This window comes from Oncorhynchus keta, chromosome 32, assembly GCF_023373465.1.
Source record: "Oncorhynchus keta strain PuntledgeMale-10-30-2019 chromosome 32, Oket_V2, whole genome shotgun sequence".
NCBI classification, from domain to species: Eukaryota; Metazoa; Chordata; class Actinopteri; order Salmoniformes; family Salmonidae; genus Oncorhynchus; species Oncorhynchus keta.
In genome coordinates, this window is record NC_068452.1 from 12,008,179 (window position 1) to 12,027,966 (window position 19,788).

General features: G+C 42.7%; 1 protein-coding gene and 1 pseudogene across 1 annotated transcript; one reads left to right on the plus strand and one right to left on the minus strand.

Moving 5' to 3' along the window:
* Positions 1 to 19,788, minus strand: part of LOC127914383 (zinc finger protein 180-like) — a 184,517-nt pseudogene that overhangs the window by 53,889 nt on the left and 110,840 nt on the right.
* On the plus strand, positions 5,927 to 16,529 carry LOC127914396 (zinc finger protein 664-like). Its single transcript, XM_052490234.1, has 2 exons — positions 5,927 to 6,517; positions 15,251 to 16,529. Exons 1-2 carry the CDS (start codon positions 6,160 to 6,162, stop codon positions 16,207 to 16,209), a joined length of 1,317 nt encoding a protein of 438 aa, XP_052346194.1. The 5' UTR covers positions 5,927 to 6,159; the 3' UTR covers positions 16,210 to 16,529.

Sequence of the window (19,788 nt, forward strand, 5' to 3'; positions counted from 1 at the left end):
TGAAGTAAGGGATCTAACATTAAGTAGCCCTATTTTGAGATGTGAGGTATCACGATCTCTTTCAATAATGACAGGAATGGAGGAGGTCTTTATCCTAGTGAGATTGCTAAGGCGAACACCGCCATGTTTAGTTTTGCCCAACCTAGGTCGAGGCACAGACACGGTCTCAATGGGGATAGCTGAGCTGACGACACTGACTGTGCTAGTGGCAGAGTCCACTAAGCTGGCAGGCTGGCTAACAGCCTGCTGCCTGGCCTGCACCCTATTTCATTGTGGAGCTAGAGGAGTTAGGGCCCTGTCTATGTTGGTAGATAAGATGAGAGCACCCCTCCAGCTAGGATGGAGTCGGTCACTCCTCCGCAGGTCAGTCTTGGTCATGTTTGTGGGTGAGTCCCAGAAAGAGGGCCAATTATCTACAAATTCTATCTTTTGGGAGGGGCAGAAAACAGTTTTCAACCAGCGATTGAGTTATAAGACTCCGCTTCAGAGCTCATCACTCTCCCTAACTGGGAGGGGGCCAGAGACAATTACTCAATGCCGACACATCTTTCTTGCTGATTTACACGCTGAAGCTATGTTGCGCTTGGTGACCTCTGACTGTTTCATCTTAACATCGCTGGTGCCGACATGGATAACAATATCTCTATACTCTCTACACTCACCAGTTTTCGCTTTAGCCAGCACCATCTTCAGATTAACCTTAACGTTGGTAGCCCTGCCCCCTGGTAAACAGTGTCTGATGGCTGGATGATTCGTTTTAAGCCTAATACTGCGAGTAATGGAGTCACCAATGACTTGAGTTTTCAATTTGTCAGAGCTAATGGTGGGAAGATTCTGCATCTCAGACCCCATAACGGGAGGAGTAGAGAAAAGAGAAGGCTTGGCCTCTGACTCCGACTCGTTGCTTAATGGGGGAAAACCGGTTGAAATTTTCTGTTGGATGAATGAGTGACACCGGTTGAGCATAGCTAAGTGAATTAAATAATACCAGCTACCTAACTTCATATTAGCTAGCTATCTTGATGTATTTATCACTATAAAAAATCAAATTCAAATGCATTTGTAGGTAGCTAGCTAACAGCCATGGAGGGTGAAAGGATAGCAGCCCCAACTGTCAGTGAGAGAGGAGGCTATTCTGGATGGGACAGGTACTTTTGTGTAGTTCCAGTCCCTAGAAGTGAGGACGGAGGTAATAGTAACATAATATTTAGTGTGGTGTAATTTGACTATAATGAAGTCTGTTTCTTGTGAGGTTTTCTGTCCTCAGATAAAAAGCTACATGAAAGCCAGTCTACATATGAAGAGGTCCCAATGAAGAGCTGTGGTTCTCAGTCCTGGGGACTCAAAAGAGGCACATTTTTGTTTTTGCCTCAGCACTGCACAGCTGAGTCAAATGATCAACTCATCATCAAGCTTCAAGTGGTATTTATGTATTCATTTGTGATGCCATCCTTGATATGACCCTGTTATTGTCACATGCCACACATGCACATATGTGTGCCCATGTATCTATCAATCCAATATTATCATGATTTGTTATCAGGGATATTATACTTTAGTAATCCACAATGACCTGGAGATGTAAAAGTCTAATAATTACATTGTCTTCCATATTCCTACAGATACCTTGTAACGGGAGATTCCTTCAAAACGATTGCCTACAATTACCAGGTAGGGCACTGCAAGGTTGGTTGACCAGGGTCATCTGGGACTGCCTCCTGGAGGAAATCAGGTGTGTGAAGGCTACCTGTGTCCTGCGTAACTTCATGAGGATGGACACGAGGACCAGGAGCGGATCCGCAGCTCGCCGCCGTGTCTCAGAGGAGAGGTCTGCTTCTCTGTAGGATGTTTCAAGGATGGGGTCCAACAACGCAGCAAGAGAGGCAATCCGTGTGTAGGAGATCTTCACCTCCTACTTCTTCAAAGAGGGTGCTGTTCCCTGGCAACACCATAGACTACACTATGCACAACCAAAGGCTCTTTTAAGAACCATTCACATTGCAATAAGAGTATTCTTCCATTTATTTAGGTATGTCAACTGCAGTTATACAATTCACAGTTTCTCTCCCTTTGATTTCTACTTCTCATGTGAGGGTGCAGTTTAGGTAATGGTGTGATGTCTATGCAAAAACAAAACAGGTTATTTTAAGTCACCCATATTGAAAAAATGTAGAACAATTAGACACCCTATAACCAACACCTACACACTCATGTATCAATCTGATTGATGGATTGTGTTGTTCAGTAAGCAGGTTCAGATGTATAACTGTGGCTCCTTCCACCTTCAAAAATAGGCAAGAGGGCCAACCATGGAGAATATTAAGACACTTAATAATTTATATAATTACGCTATAATTGTTTGTCCTTGTGGGTCCGTTCATATTTTTCAGCATAAAGTACTCTGCAGCCACTTAGTGTGGTGTGGACACCAGGTGAGGCCACACACACACATTCCTGTTGAACACTGTCACTTTAACAACCTCATTTTCTCAATAACAGTCTCTCTCCTTCACTTCATCCCTCTCTCCCCTTCTCCCTAAATCCTCTAGGTTATATCAGCGGTGGACACCTCCTGCATCTGAACTGTCTACATCGAGGGCACAGCAATCCAGCCTTACATTCTGGCACAGAGACTCATTCGGGACTTCTCCATAGACGGGGGGCTGGTTTTGTGGCTGTTGGACTTCCTGAGCCAACGCTCACAGCGAGTCAAAATAGGTCCCCATGTGTCGGATATACGCAATACCAACACAGGCTCTCCTCAGGGATGTGTTTCGTCCCCACTTCTGTACATCTTGTACACTAATAGTTGTACTATGGTCCTTCTGTGGCTCAGTTGGTAGAGCATGGCGCTTGTAACGCCAGGGTAGTGGGTTCGATTCCCGGGACCACCCATACGTAGAATGTATGCACACATGACTGTAAGTCGCTTTGGATAAAAGCGTCAGCTAAATGGCATATATTATTATTATTATTATTATTATATTATAGTTCCCATACTGACAGACACCTCGTTAAGTTCGATGACACTGCCTTGATCAACCTGTTGCATGATGACGAGGAACATCATGGCCCGGTCCTAGATGATTTTGTAGAGTGGTATGAGGAATCACACTTGGTCCTCAATACCAACAAGACCAAAGAGATGTGCATAGACTTCAGGAAGCGTACAACACCTACCTCTGCAACATCTATCAGAGGTCAGAATATAGAAATCGTAGAGGAATATAAATATCTGGGTGTCCTTTTGGACAATAAGCTTCAGTGGAGTAAATGTACAGACCTGATCTACAAAAAGAGCCAACAGAGACTGTACTTTCTAAAAAAAAGTTGGGTTCTTTTAATATAGACTGTACTATACTGACTCTGTTTTACAAATCCTTTATTGAGAGTATTTTAAATTGTTGTATTGTTTGTTGGTTCGGCAATGCCACTATCAGCCAGAGAAGCATGCGGAGGAGGATTATTACCACAGCAAGCAAGGTACTTGGAGTCAAACAGACAGGCCTGGATGAGATCTTTAAGGTCAGAGCCCTCCGTAAGGTTCTCAAAATAATTTTAGACCCAATCCACCCCCTGTACCTGGACTTTGAATTACTCCCCTCTGGGTGCAGGTATAGGGCACCCCCCAGCAGGAAGAATAGAACGAGACAATAATTTGTGCCAGGTGTGATATCCCTCCTAAATAGCTCCGGCGAATGTTCCCATTGACCCCGTAAATTTTTTTTATTTTTATTTTTTATGTTTTATTTCTCATTTCTTACTATTATTATTCTTATTGGTGCATAACTGTTATGAAAGTTGTTTTGTCAATCGTGTTTTGTATTTAAACGCCACTTTGAATGTGTACATGACACTGCAACAGAATTTCCCTATGGGGACAATAAAGTCAGTAAGTAAGTAAGCATGATCAGATGTGAGGGGTCACTTGGTCAGGTCAACAGGAAGTATTATTTAAGATATGCTTTACATTGAAATACAGATAGATGCAGTAGTCCCAGAGTTAATGATCCATGGTCAGTTTTTAATTTCACCTCCTGATTGATAACTAACAAGGCTTAAACATGCTCTCTCTCTCCATCTGTCTCTCGTCTGCAGATATGTTTTGATGTGAGAGGATGCCAACCCCCAGTCCCATCATCGCCACCTCACCTGCTTTTAAGATAAACATTGTGCTGACTAGACACTTATGTAATTGTGATGAACTGAGAGAATATTTATGTAGCACTGTGATTCATTAATCCTGTGCTGCCTTCCGTGCTCCTTTGAGCTTAACTCTTTCCCTTTCTGTCTGTAACACCTCTCTCGCCACCTCCTCTTTCTTCCTCTGTTTTTATAATGCACATCAGATGTGCATTGAAGTACAGATTGAACTTGTATTTATAACACCTGGATAATGAGCTTTTCAATAAAGCATTTCACATTCTCTACTGGTTGAAATTATGTGTATTTTTATCAAATACTCCACCTATCCTGTGTTTATCAGATCAATACAGATGAAGGGCATTAGATGTTGAGATGAACCGGTGTTAGAGTATTTAATGATGCATATGAAGTGTAGTGTAGTGTTTAACATTATATTTCTGTATATATTAATTAACTAGTTAAATCCTGTTTCTAGTCTATTAGTTATAATGTGTAACCATTGATGTCCCAGGACCAAGATTGGTAAACACTGTTGAAGTGTATAATTGTCATTCATACATGCAGACACAGAGTCATTCAAAGACTGTTATTTGATACTCCTGGTATTGGATATGACTGAAAAATAATCTCAAAGACATTCCTACCTAAACTGCACCTTTATTTGCCAAGGTAGAGTACATGATCGGTGAATATATTAAATGTACAGGATACAATGTGGGGATCTCATGCATGGTAATAACTACATGTATATATGACTTGCATCCTTGGTACAACATATTATATTCTACTCAATCCATAGGCTTCATTAATGTCATTCAGGCTGTTTTGAAGTTGATACAACTGGCTATGATAGCTGAGGTTCATAGCTAGGTTCTGAACTAATATGTATACCAAACGTTTGGGTCCATACACAGATCGGCTAGATATCTAGCTACACATCCATGGGCATACAGGGATTTTAATCATCCACTGCACAATAAGCAAGAACATAGCTGGCTACGTTATTTCATCTATCTGCATGGTAAATATCAGCAAGACAAGCTTACACAATTGTACATTCAATTTGCAGTAAATTCTTCAGCCAGCTAGATTCTATACATCCACTGTTTCACAAAACGACAGCCTGGTTTGCAGGTTGTTTAAGGAGTCCCTAAATCACTTCGGCCAGTGGTCCCAGTTGAGCATTTATTTATGTTAAATGGGAAACAGCACGTTAGCTGTGCAGGGCTTAACGGTATTGAAGGCTGTCGACTGGGGAGACATGACGTTCGCGATCTCCCCCTATCTGCAAGCGGGGAGATCGCGACACACCTTATTGTCATCCGAGTTGAACTAACCAATAAGAATGCTTGAACATTAAATACACATTTCTTTAGAGGCAAGTGGAAACATAACCAACCCTGTTACATAGGGGTACCCCTCTCCTAGTATTTATGTCCGCCATCTTTGCTGAAGAAAGTCTGACAGTCACTCGTGCAGCAGCAGCCTCCCCCGGTCATAGTACCGCCCTTAAGAAACGTAATGTGATGGAACGGTTGACGAAAGAAGAAAAAAAATCGCAGAAAAAAAATCGATTGACTGATATTGATTCATTTAGGGGGGGGGGGGGTAATTAATATTTTAGGACTAGCGTCGTCTCTGATTCCTACCCTTTAACTTTTTGTCTGAAAATTAAATATACATTTTACTCAACTGCGTTACCCACTCCAGTCAGCAGATGGCGGTATGGGAATTTAAGGAAATGCTGGTAGTGTGACGTATATTCTAGTGGACGGAACGCTTCTTTCAACAGCAGCAACAGTTAGTCAGACACCTCCGTCGTTGAGTAGACAAAATAGACGAACCAGTAGAGCTCTTTAGACGCTTTAGTGTATATTAACCACTGTGTTTTACACCCACTTCTGTCGTCTAGTTAGTTATCCGATTTAATTTCATATCTACGGTGGTGTTGTTATTTGTCAGCTAGCGGGCTGGTTAAGTTAGCATTAGCCTAGTTAGCTTACATCCTCGACCATGAGCTCGCTAAGCTACTCTCCTGCTAAAGAAGAGGGTGTCTGCTGGACGGAAAAAGATGGACTGTGGCTGAACGTTGTCGTGAAAGAAGAGGAGGAAGAAGAGGATTTCTCAGTAAAACAAGAAGTAGATGGTGAGGCTGTTACAGTGAAAGAAGAAGAGAAAGACGTTTCAGTGAAAGAAGAGGAAGATGCGTTCAGAGTGAAAGAGGAGGATGGGGAGATGACTGTCATATCCAAAAAGGAGGAAACTGGATTTCTGGGCCCGGTTTCCCAAACGCATCTTAAGGCATCCAATGGTTCTAACGATGAACTTAGCCGTAAGATGGTTTTGAGAAACCGGCCCCTGATTAACACTAGTAAGTACTGTCTTAAATACAGAAGCACAAACTGCAGTTGTTGAACTGATGTTTGGTGTTGAAAGGGAAAATATGCAATGGCTACATCCATATTTTGACTTTGTAATTATGTATTTATAGCCATTGATTATTGAAGAATATTATAACACATGCCTCATGAGCTTAGGTCAACTGTTGTACCCCATCAGAACCCCAAATGACCGTTTCTTACTCCAATGTTTAGAAACAATGTAAATCAACACTGTATATCCTCAAAACGTGGATAAAACGAGTTCAGCTCTGGGCTATCCCCTGAATTCACTACACCATAAATACAAAGACTGGCCATCAATGAGGTCAAAATTATGGTTTTAAACAGATTTCAAGGATATATAGTATATTGTAGAATTCATCCATGATGTCATCATGATAGTTTAACCAGGTTTCTAGGCTATATAGTATATTCTAGAATTAATCCATAAGGTCATTGATAGTTTAACCAGGTTTCTAGGATATATAGTATATTCTAGAATTGCCAGTGAAGATTTCCTGTGGGGGTCAAGTTATTAGAGCTGTTGATAAGTCATTGTATAATATTCAGCCAATTGTTTTCATGCCATTACATGAAAGGCGAAACATACCTAGATTCAATAATATTCATGAATTGGTTTGAAACCTTTGTTTTAAACCCTTCTCAAAGTTGGTGCCTGGATGGATTTGTAAAAAATGGTTTGTCATGTAACACTATTTTTACATTTTAAAAAAATGTAACCTTTATTTAACTAGGCAAGTCAGTTAAGATTAAGAATAAATTCTTATTTCCTATGATGGCCTACCCCGTACGACGCTGAGACAATTGTGCACCACCCTATGGGACTCCCAATCACGGCCGGTTGTGATACAGCCTGTAGTGACGCCTCAAGTACAGAGATGCAGTGACTTAGACCGCTGTGCCACTCGGGAGCCCCAAAATCATGTTCTAGTGCTGTCCCCAACTAAAATAAATCTTGGTCAACCAAGAGTCTTCTGTTCTTTCTACCAATCGCTCCATGTGTTTTAATAAAATCAACTATATGTACGTAACTTGTCTGATGCTTTAAGCATGCTGTTTGATTAAATAATAAGAGATACACAAGTTACTTGAGGGAGCCAGTCATCAATATAACCGAGAAAAACTCTCCTTCTGTCGTTTTGCTCCCAACGTTTTCAGTAATTAACTACACCAGCGGTTGTTAAACTTTTCCATTTAGAGTGACAATGTATCTTACCATTTCTACCGATCTGCGTGCCAGTTATGATTTTCATATGCACATTTTTGTGAAACAGTTTAATTTAATTTATAATAGTATCTCAAAATCATTGTCTGTGATTAAACTACATTCTAACTGAAAATTATACAAATCTAAAAGTAACTTTTATTGCCATTGCCAACAATGTAAAAAAAGAATTGCCTACATAACAAATAAAAACATTGCAGCCTGCAGGTAGAAAATATCCTGATAAAAATAAATATCCTAGAAATCACATTTGCATGCACATGGCCTGTCTACAACAAGCTTGAAACATTGTATCAACTATCGACTGTGTCCTCCAAAACTTGTGCTAGCAAGCTTGCAACATTGTATAAAATATTCTGGGCCCTCAGAGTTTCCCGGGCCTGTGATTTTGGGACAGACACATCTGTCGGCTAGTTGGGCAAAGGATTAACATTAATCAGGTATTTTATGACATTTCCAATGGATCAGATCATTACATTTTTCCCTTTCATGCCTTTGTGAAAATATTTTACGAAAATACTGAAGGAACTATTGTCATATGCAATTGATTTTGATTAGACTTAGTTTACTTGCTGTTTGAGGTGAAGAAACATTTGCTTTGAGAAGCTCCACAGCTCATTTAGTGGTGGTGCATTAAGACAATCAGAAATACTATCAGACATCCCCAAATGTGCACATTTATAGGCCTACATTCTCGTGCAGGCCAGGTAGACTAGTCCTACTTCTATATGCGTAATTAGGTGTGCATCCTTACTCAACATTGACAGGTGTGTTTCAAACAAAAGACAATGAATAAATTGGCAAAACTGACGCATCTTGTGGGGTCAGGTCTGGGTGGTCTGCCAGGGGCCGTTTCATTTAGTATCCGTTTGGATCGGCATGGGGAATGATTGTCTTTTCCCATTGTATGTTGTACTGAAGTTGACTGACTGAAAGGGAGTGTAACTTTATGATTATTGTTGGATTCTAAACTTTGAACTTATTCAAGACATGATAGTTTAGACGCAGAGTATGTAAAGGAGTGAGATCTGTAGAAAGACAGAGTGACTGTGGAATGTGCTGGGTGGACCGGAGGAGATCACAGGATTGCTTTACGGGAAGAGGATGGACATCTGTGGATTAGGCGAAGGAGGGGTTGAGGTCAGGTCAGATCCCCTGAAGGGAGTAGTAAGGGTTTAGTATCCTGTTACCCTCTTCCTGTCGACCCTGAAGATGTAAGGATTGGAGAGAAGGAGTGTCCAAAGTGGGGTATATATACTTGTAATGGTGAGGACATGTTTTTGTCTGATCTACTGCTGTAACGACCCTTTGGGAAGAATTGAACTTGGTTAAGCTTCTCTAGTGTCCGTGAGTTGTTTACTCTGAAAAATTAGAACCGAACACTATAATTACTGTTCCCTGAAGGAGGGAACCGGGGTGCAATACCTTTTTGGCCCCACCCCTTCCTGGGTCGGTGAAGAGCGGTTTTCAATTTAAGGAATAAACCCGAGCCTCATGCTAATCACCTGTGGAAGGCAGGGCTTCGAGTGAGGCAAATGTAATAGTATGTTGTACCTAGTTTCCCTCCTTCCGGGAACAGTAGTTATAGTCATAACGTTACGCTTGACATATGAACTTCAACTTAATTACGGATCTTGCTGTCTAACATTTTGTGTCATTTAGTGGCTCCTTATGTTACGCTGGGAAAACAGTTTGTGGGCACAGAAATACTACATCATTTCAGAGTTTGCTAAATCCAATGTTTTTTAACTGAGTCAACTTGTAATCCAAGATGGTGTATGATGTGTTTGTTGTTTTTTTGTATTTTTTTTGTATATATTGTAATATATTTCAATCTTTTTCTATGTTTACATTAAATTAAATATACCTTCCGGCAACCCGCCTCACCCAATGTGATACGGATCTGCTATTTTTGACCTTATAGCTAGAACCTCCATCAGAACCTAGCCATCAGAAGCTAACCAGCTAATTAGCTAATAGCTATTTTGTCATTGTTCGCCACTGCTTGTGGCCTTTACCTTTTTAGCTCAGACACCAGCCACTTTTAGCCTGGATAATACCTTCCAGTCTGCACAGCGCAATTTCAACCCTGAGCATATTGGACTGTTTTTCTCCACTACATCACCGTATTCCTGCCGTAAGCTAGCCTTGAAGCTAGCCTTGAGTCAGGCCCATCTCCCAGCCTATTCAGTGGACCCTATGATCACTCGGCTACACAGCTGATGTCTCCCAGACTCTTCACTAAGACGAGTAGAAGCCACTACATCACCAGATTCCATTGCAAAGGCTCTGGACCTTTGCAACGGAGTGGCTATAGTGGCTAACACCCTTGTTCCGAAGCTAGCACCATTTAACCTCAAGCCAGGTGTATCTCCCGGCTAGCAAGCATAATTACTCCAGTTACAATACCTCTTTTGCCAATTGGCCTGGACCCTTTGTCAACACCGAGCCCCGCTGATCCATCACAACTGGTCTGCCGACGTAATTCCGTCCGATGTGCCCTCAACCGGCCTTTGCAGGAGTTGGTGACACCATTGTCCCGAAGCTAGCACCAGTTAGCCTCGAGCCAGGCGCATCTCCTGGCTAGCGTAGTAACGACTATCTAACGGCTTCCCTGTTTCATATATTCCTGTTCACTGGACCCTATGATCACTTGGCTACATAGCTGATGCCTGCTGGATTGTTCATTAATCACGGGTCTCCATTTTGTTTATCAGTCGGCCACAGGATCAAAGTCAAGCCCTGTGTGTAGTTAACTGACCCTCTCTGCCCATTCATTGCCATTTTACCTGTTGTTGTTGTCTTAGCTGATAAACTGTTGTCTTACCCGTTGTTGTCTTAGCTAGCTCTCCCAATCAACACGTGATTGATTTATGCCTCGCTTTGTCTCTCTCTAATGTCAATATGCCTTGTATACTGTTGTTTAGGGTAGTTATCATTGTTTTATTTTACTGCGGAGCCCCTAGTCCCACTCAACATGGCTCAGAGAGCTCTTTTGTCCCACTTCCTACACATGCGGTGACCTCGCCTAGCATAAATAATCCCTCCAGAGATGCAACCTCTATCATCACTCAATGCCTAGGTTTACCTCCACTGTACCCGCACCCTACCATACCCCAGTCTGTACATTATGCCTTGAATCTATCCTACCACGCCCAGAAATCTGCTCCTTTTATTCACTGTTCCAAATGCACTATTCGACCAGTTCTGATAGCTTTTAGCCGTACCCTCATCCTACTCCTCTGTTCCTCGGGTGATGTAGAGGTTAACCCAGGTCCTGGGTGTCCCCGGGCGCTCTCATTTGTTGACTTCTGTAACCGTAAAAGCCTTGGTTTCATGCATGTTAACATCAGAAGCCTCCTCCCTAAATTTGTTTTACTCACTGCTTTAGCACACTCCGCCAACCTTAATGTCCTTGCCATGTCTGAATCCTGGCTTAGGAAGGCAACTAAAAATTCTGAAATTTCCATCCCCAACCACAACATTTTCCGTCAAGATAGAACTGTCAAAGAGGAGTTGCAATCTACTACAGAGATGGCCTGTAAAGTTCTGTCATACTTTCCAGGTCCATGCCCAAACAGTTCGAGCTTCTAATTTTAAAAATGATTCTCTCCAGAAATAAGTCTCTCACTGTTGCTGCCTGTTACAGACCCCCCTCAGCTCTCAGCTGTGCCCTGGACACCATATGTGAGATGGGGGGGAAATCAATTATCTTCAGAGTGTGTTCTATTAGGTGACCTAAACTGGGATGTGCTCAACACCCTGGCCGTCCTACAATCCAAGCTAGATGCCCTCAATCTCACACACATTATCAAGGAACCCACCAGGTACAACCCTAAATCCGTAAACATGGGCACCTTCATAGATATTATCCTGACCAACTTGCCCTCCAAATACACCTCTGCTGTTTTCAATGAGGATCTCAGCGATCACTGCCTCATTGCCTGCATCCGTTATGGGTCCGCGGTCAAACAACCACCCCTCATCACTGTCAAATGATCCCTAAAACACTTCTGCAAGCAGGCCTTTCTAATCGACCTGGCCCGGGTATCCTGGAAGGATATTGACCTCATCCCGTCAGTAGAGGATGCCTGGTTGTTCTTTTAAAAGTAATTTCCTCACCACCTTAAATGTTTTTATTTATTTTTATTTCACCTTTATTTAACCAGGTAGGCAAGTTGAGAACATGTTCTGATTTACAATTGCGACCTGGCCAAGATAAAGCAAAGCAGTTCGACACATACAACAACACAGAGTTACACATGGAGTAAAACAAACATATAGTCAATAATGCAGTAGAAACAAGTCATATATACGATGTGAGCAAATGAGTTGATAAGGGAGGTAAAGGCAAAAAAGACCATGGTGATAAAGTAAATACAATATAGCAAGTAAAACACTGCAATGGTAGATTTGCAGTCGAAGAATGTGCAAAGTAGAATTAAAAATAATGGGGTGCAAAGTAGCAAAATAAATAAATACAGCAGGGAAAGAGTTGTTTGGGCTAAATTATAGATGGGCTATGTACAGGTGCAGTAACCTGTGAGCTGCTCTGACGGCTGGTGCTTAAAGCTAGTGAGGGAGATAAGTGTTTCCAGTTTCAGAGATGTTTGTAGTTCGTTCCAGTCATTGGCAGCATAGAACTGGAAGGAGAGGCGGCCAAAGAAATAATTGGTTTTGGGGGTGACCAGAGAGATATACCTACTGGAGTGCGTGCTACAGGTGGGTCATGCTATGTTGACCAGCGAGCTGAGATAAGGGGGGACTTTACCTAGCAGGGTCTTGTAGATGACATGGAGCCAGTGGGTTTGGCTAAATAAGCATGCCCCTTTCAAAAAATGTAGAACTAAGAACAGATATAGCCCTTGGTTCACTCCAGACCTGACTGCCCTCGACCAGCACAAAAACATCCTGTGGCATACTGCACTAGCATTGAATAGTCCCCGCGATATGCAACTTTTCAGAGAAGTCAGGAACCAATACACACAGTCAGTTAGGAAAGCAAAGGGTAGCTTTTTCAAACCGAAATGTACATCCTGTAGCTCTAACTCCAAAATGTTTTGGGACACCTTAAAGAGTTGCAAAACCTGGACCCGTACAAATCAGCTGGGCTAGACGATCTGGACCCTCTCTTTTTAAAATGATCTGCCATCATTGTGGCCACCCCTATTACTAGTCTGTTCAACTTCTCTTTCGCATCGTCCGAGATTCCTAAAGATTGGTACGCTTACGCGGTCATCCCCCTCTTCAAAGTGGGTGACACTCTAGACCCAAACTGTTACAGACCTAAATCCATCATGCCTTACCTTTCGAAAGTCTTCGAAAGCCAAGTTAACAAACAGATCACTGACCATTTTTGAATCTCACTGTCCCTGCTCCACTGTGCAATCCGGTTTCTGAGCTGGTGCACCTCAGCCACACTCAAGGTACGAAACGATATCATAACCACCAACGTTAAAAGACAGTACTGTGCAGCCGTCCTCATCGACCTGGCCAGGGCTTTCTACTCTGTCAATCACCGTATTCTAATCGGCAGACTCAACAGCCTTGGTTTCTCAAATGACTGACTTGCCTAGTTCACCAACTACTTCTCAGATTAGAGTTCAGTGTGTCAAATCGGAGGGCCTGTGTTCCAGACCTCCGGCAGTCTGGGGGTTCCACGGGGTTCATGTCTCGGACCAACTCTTTTCTCTGTATATACCAACGATGTTGCTCTTACCGCAGTTGATTCCTTGATCAAACTCTATGCAGGTGACACCATTCTGTATACATCTGGCCCTTCTTTGGGCACTGTGTTAACAAACCTCCAAACCTTCAATGCAATACCAAACTCCTTCTGTGGCCACCAACTGGTCTTAAACGCTAGTAAAATTAAATACATGCTCTTCAACCGATCTTGCCTGCAGCCGCAGCCTGACTAGCATCACTACTCTGGACGATTCTGACTTAGGTATTTGTTTTCCACATATTCTAAGTGTCTGGTTACACTGTAAACTCTCCTTCCAACCCAAAATTAAATCTAGATCGGCTTCCTATTTCGCAACAATGCCTACTTCACTAACGCTGCCAAACACCCTCATAAAACTGACTATCCTACCGATTCTTGACTTCGGCGATGTCATTTTCAAAATAGCCTCCAACACTCTACTCAGCAAACTGGATGCAGTCTATCACAGCGCCATCCGTTTTGTTACCAAAGCCCCATATCGCCAAACTCACTGGCTCTAGGTCATCTATAAGTCTTTGCTAGGCCGCCTTAACTCTGCTCACTGGTCACCATAGCAACACCCACCCATAGCACTCGTTCCAGGAGGTAAATCTCACTGGTCATCCCCAAAGCCAACACCTACTTTGGCCGCCTTTCCTTCCAGTTCTCTGCTGCCAATGACTGGAACAAATTGCAAAAATCGCTGAAGTTGGAGACCTATATCTCCCTCACTAACTTTAAGCATCAGCTATCTGAGCAGTTTACCGATTGCTGCAGCTGTACACATCTGTAAATAGCCCATCCAACTACCTACCTCATCCCCATGTTTTATTTACTTTTTTTGCTCTTTTGCACACAAGTATTTCTACTTGCACATCATCATCTGCACATCCATCATTCCAGTGTTAATTTACTAAATTGTAATTACTTCGCTACTATGGCCTATTTATTGCCTTTCCTCCATACTCCATTTTAACACACTGTATATAGATTTTTCTATTGTGTTATTGACTGTACGTTTGTTTATCCCAAGTGTATGTAACTCTGCTGTTTTGCTTTATCTTGGCCAGGTCGCAGTTGTAAATGAGAACTTGTTCTCTACTGGCCTACCTGGTTAAATAAAAAATGAAATCATAACTTTCTTGACAACACCCAAATGGATACTGTCATTAACGCGGTTTTTCAATATTTACACATAGTTCTTAATACTGTAGCAAACAATATATAAAACAGGACATTCAAACGAGCCATACAATTATACTCCAAAGTAGTGTGAAATGTACTCATAAGCAACCTGGAAATGGAGGTTACTCCCCTGAGTTGTCCCCCATTCACGGTCAGAATACATTGTGAAAAACTAAAATTTTGCTCACCATTTTTGCTCCAGGCAGATATAGTACATCCATAACTATCAGTTTCCTCATTAGCAGGCAGGAGTTTCTGTAATCAAATTGTCCTCGTGTCTCAATTTTAGCAAACACAAAAGGGGCCTATATTGGAGACCAAAAGTCGTCTGGCACACTGCTTAGAGTTTCAACAGCATGAATGACTTATTTCTAGCCTACAATCATCGATGTCACTACTAATGTGAAACAAGACAAAATATGACTATTCTTGCTCATTTTAAGACAATTGTCAAGTAATTTTAACATTCATTACAGACGTCAATTGTTGTACAATATCATGGCTATGCTGTTGGCATCACATTTTACAGTGGATTACCGTTGTTGAGGGCCTTTAATCATCTGTCTGACTTTGTTGTTCACGCAGGAGAGAGACGTGACAATCGTGGATCCTCTGGGGAGCCTCAACAACCTTGTGATGCTGAAGAGGCAGAGAAGAGTCTCTCCAGATCAGAACACCTCAATAAACACCCGCAGAGATCCACAGGGAAGAGAACTCACTGCTGCTCTGACTGTGGGAAGAGATTCACCTCATCAGGCATTAAAATTCATCAGAGAATACACACAGGAAAGAAACTTTATAGCTGTGATCAATGTGGGAAGAGTTTTGGTCAATCTGGAGAGCTGACAGTGCACCAGAGAACACACACAGGAGAGAAACCTTATAGCTGTGGTCAATGTGGGAAGAGTTTTACTACATCTAGCACTCTGACTTTACACCAGAGAATACACACAGGAGAGAAACCGTATAGCTGTGATCAATGTGGGAAGAGTTTTAGTCAATCTGGCCATCTGGTTTTACACCAGAGAACACACACAGGAGATAAACCTTATCGCTGTGATCAATGTGGGAAGTGTTTTGGTAGATCTGACCATCTGGTATCACACCAGAGAACACACACAGGAGAGAAACCTTATAGCTGTGATCAATGTGGGAAGAGTTTTGGTCAATCTGGCCATCTGGTATCACACCAGAGAACACACACAGGAGAGAAATCTCTTAGCTGTGGTCAATGTGGGAAGTGTTTCGGTAGATCTGGCTCTCTGAATCTACACAAGAGAACACACACAGGAGAGAAACCTTATAGCTGTGGTCAGTGTGGGAAGAGTTTTGGTCAATCTGGAGTGCTGACATTGCACCAGAGAATACACACAGGAGAGAGACCTTATAGCTGTGATCAATGTGGGAAGAGTTTTGGTAGATCTGGCTCTCTGACTCTGCACAAGAGAACACACACAGGCGAGAAATCTTTTTGCTGTGATCAGTGTGACAAGAGATACTTTGATAAAAGATCTCTGATCAAACATAAGAAAATACATACATGAAGGAGTTATTTCGTGATATCAATGAAAAAATGTCACAATGTAGAATGTTTTTAACATTGTAGTAGGAGTATTTTAAGGAATTTCACAATGTAGAATCCTAAACGTTTGCCCCATTCAATTGATTTCATTTACATTTACATTTAAGTCATTTAGCAGACGCTCTTATCCAGAGCGACTTACAAATTGGTGCATTCACCTTATGACATCCAGTGGAACAGCCACTTTACAGTAGTGCATCTAAATCTTTTAAGGGGGGGGGGGTGATTTCAGCATGATATGGATATTAGCCTTTGGAAAAATCCAGGCTCTGAATTGAAAGAGTTACTATTTATGTGATTTAACAAAAAGTGACTAACACAAAAAGAGCTGTGTAACACTTACCATGTTGGTGACCCACTTGAATCAAAATGCAACGCATCAGAATGTAGCTAGCTGTTTTCTACAAATTTTCCTCTAACCAGTGATGTACACATTATTCCCAGATTCCGTGTGGTTTTTGAGCTGTTAAAAGTAACAGGAAGTGCAACCTCATCTCTCTCCTCTCGGCACAATGGATTTCAACATGATATCGATGAGTGATGTCAAATAAGTGTTGCGTTCCTTAGTTTAGCGACCCCTAAATTTAAATGCATCACTCCAATCTGTAGATGACTGTCTTCTGCAGGTTGTCATTTAACCAGTTAGGTAAAAGATATCTGAAAATAAAATATCTGTTTTTTTTAGTCGTGTTAGTTTCAACAACCCTTACAACCTGATTTCCCCCAAAATCAATATAAGTGATTTATTGCTACTTGTCAAAACAACAGCGTTGCTGGTGCTTGTGCAGTTTATAAGGAGCTTGTTTAAATAAATACAAGATATATGATTATTGTGGCAGATGTTTGTGTATATTGCACATGTTATGTTTAGGTTTTTAATTTATCCCAAACTGTTTCTACATATTGGTTATCGATTTGGACACATTAAAACTGTGTTTTAACATTGGGGATATCCCACCTGTCAAAATGTAATTGAAAAGCCGTTGAAAATAAGACTATGTAACCAAATACTTAATATTTCCAATTCATGTAACATTTAGTAATGATTATTAATGCAACCAACTGACAATTTGGTACAATTATATTGACATTGTTTCCCTGCTTTTAGAATATCAGGGTTCATTCTCAGATGTGCCAAACCAAATGTACTAGAGCATGACATTGGGGATTGGGTCCCGATCCAACAACATGCCTATCTAGTGAACCCTGAAAAGAGAGAAGCTCCGCAATGAGGTGGAAAGTTACTACGGATATTGCAGGAGTTTCCCTTTGAAATCAGACATGTCCTTGGTAAGGACAACTTGTTGCTGATTGTCTCAAGGGTGGGCAGTTAAAAATATTTGTGTTTTGCGTTTAGCCAGTGAGTTGCCATGGATCACAATTTATTTTTACTGCATGTTTTGTAGAAAGGTTTTGTTTGGGCTCGTTTCAGAGGGACGAGAGTTCTAGAAGCTAGTGAGTTTTAGGAAGAGGGGAGTTCTAGAAGCTAGTGGGGAAAAAACATTTTTTTCTTGTTTTAATTGTTGACAGCCGGTAGACACCATGTTTATATTAGTGAAGGTGTAGCATTTTAGTTGATTATAATGTGAAATGGAAGTTGTTTTCTGTTGGTAAGCATTGTCTTAAGGTGTTAGTCTTTGGTTTTTCCATTTTATGATTTGAGGTTGACTTTAGCATGTCTTGCTCGTTAGCACGTAGGACGCACTGATTGGTGTCACCTCGTTAGTCACTGTGTTACACTTGTGCTGGCTTGTCCATCTCGTTAGTGGGAAGGTGTTTCACCTGAGCTGGTCCAGGTTCTATTTAAGAGTGTGGCCCAGTGCTCCAATTGTCTTGATAGATGTGGAGAGTCAACACCTTTAGTTGCTCCACCGTTTTGGTCAAAGATGTTTTCTTTTCAGGTTGAAGTTTTTGTACTGAAGAGAGCCTTATTTTGAAGAAGAAGAAAAAAATGAATCCAAACAAGCAAACCAGGTCGGTTCCAGGGACTGGTATAGCAAATACCGTAAGATTTTCATGGACTGAAAAGGAGATGGTGCCTTGGGGCAGGGAAACTTTTGGAAGGACCATATTGATGGGATGCCTCAAGATAGAGGTGAAGGAAGTGCTCTGCCTCCAAGGCAACCCAAATGAAAAAGGTTTTGATGTGACATTTTACAAGGAAGAGAAACATGATGATGTATTGAAGATGGCAAAGGAAGCGGGAAAAAAGGACCCCTGTGCCATTATGCGGTGACCAGCCTGGCAAAGAACAACTTCAGGGTGGTCACCGTAAACATGTACAATCCGCATGTGAAGGATGAAGAAGTGAGGGCCTTTCTGGGGAGATACATGGACAATGTCTCCTCAGCGAGGTACCTCAGGGACTCCCTGGGTTTCTGGGACGGGAGAAGAGGTTTCCAGGCGTTACTCAGGGAGTCCCCGAAGAGTGAGGATGGCTACCTCCATCCTCCGGCGATGTTCTCCCTGGAGGCTGATAGGGGAACACTCTACTATGCACGTCAGCCCCCGTTCTGCAGGCGTTGTATGGCCTACGGCCATACCCTGGCCTCGTGCAGTAACAAGAAATGTTGGTTTTGTGGGTCGGAAGAGCACGAGGCCAGGGAGTGTGACGAGCCCAAGGCTTGCCACGGGTGTGGCTCCCGAGAACACCTGTGGCGTGATTGCCTGGCTCGTCACAGGTCATACGCGTCTGCAGCTGGGGGGGGGAGCGGGGGATGGGGGGAGAAAAGAAAGGACGCGTGCGGATTGTACAGATGGCACAGGGGAAAGGACGGAGAAGGACGAAGAAGGGAAGAGGCGAAAAGAAAGAGGAGTGAAGATGAAAAGAAGGAGAGAAGAAAAAGAAGGCGGAAGAACGGGAAGGAGCGGAGAAGAGGGAGAGTGGGACAGTGGTGCGAGAAGGAGTGGAAGAGGGAGCGGTGACAGTGACTGGGACGGAGGGAGGTGTGGGGTGGGGAGGGGGGGGAGATGGGGGGAAAGGAGTGGGGGGAAAGCCTGCCAGGCTTCCTCGAGGTTGAAATGAGGGATTTGGTGGAGGATTTAGCGGGGATGGGACGTTGTGTCTCCCCGCTACCTCCTTCACCAAAGAAGAAAGGGATGAAGAGGGGGAGCTTGGCAGGAAGTGAAAGGGAGGGGGTGTGGAGGGGGGCTAAGAGAGGGCGGGGGTAATTTGTCCTCCCGGTTTGCCTCAGCCCCTTGCATGTTAGTGGATGACTCCAGTGAGGGGTCGGTGGGCTGTTTGCTAGAGGGATCCCAACTCCTGTTTGAGGAGATGGGGTCCCCTACATGCAGCCCCGAGGCAAACAGGGAGGGGGGATGGTGGGTGGGGAGGGAGGGAGGACCCAACACACTGCCTGGGTCATGGGTTGGGATGGAGGACGGGGGCGTCAGGAGAGGAGAGGACGTCCCCGCCGGTGGAGATGGACCAGGGGAGCATCGGGTGAGTCTCCTGTTTTTCTTTGGTTTTTGGGGGTTTTATTTTTGTTAATAATTAAATGAATAGTTCTGTTTCTTTTTTAGTCTAAATGTTAGGGGATTA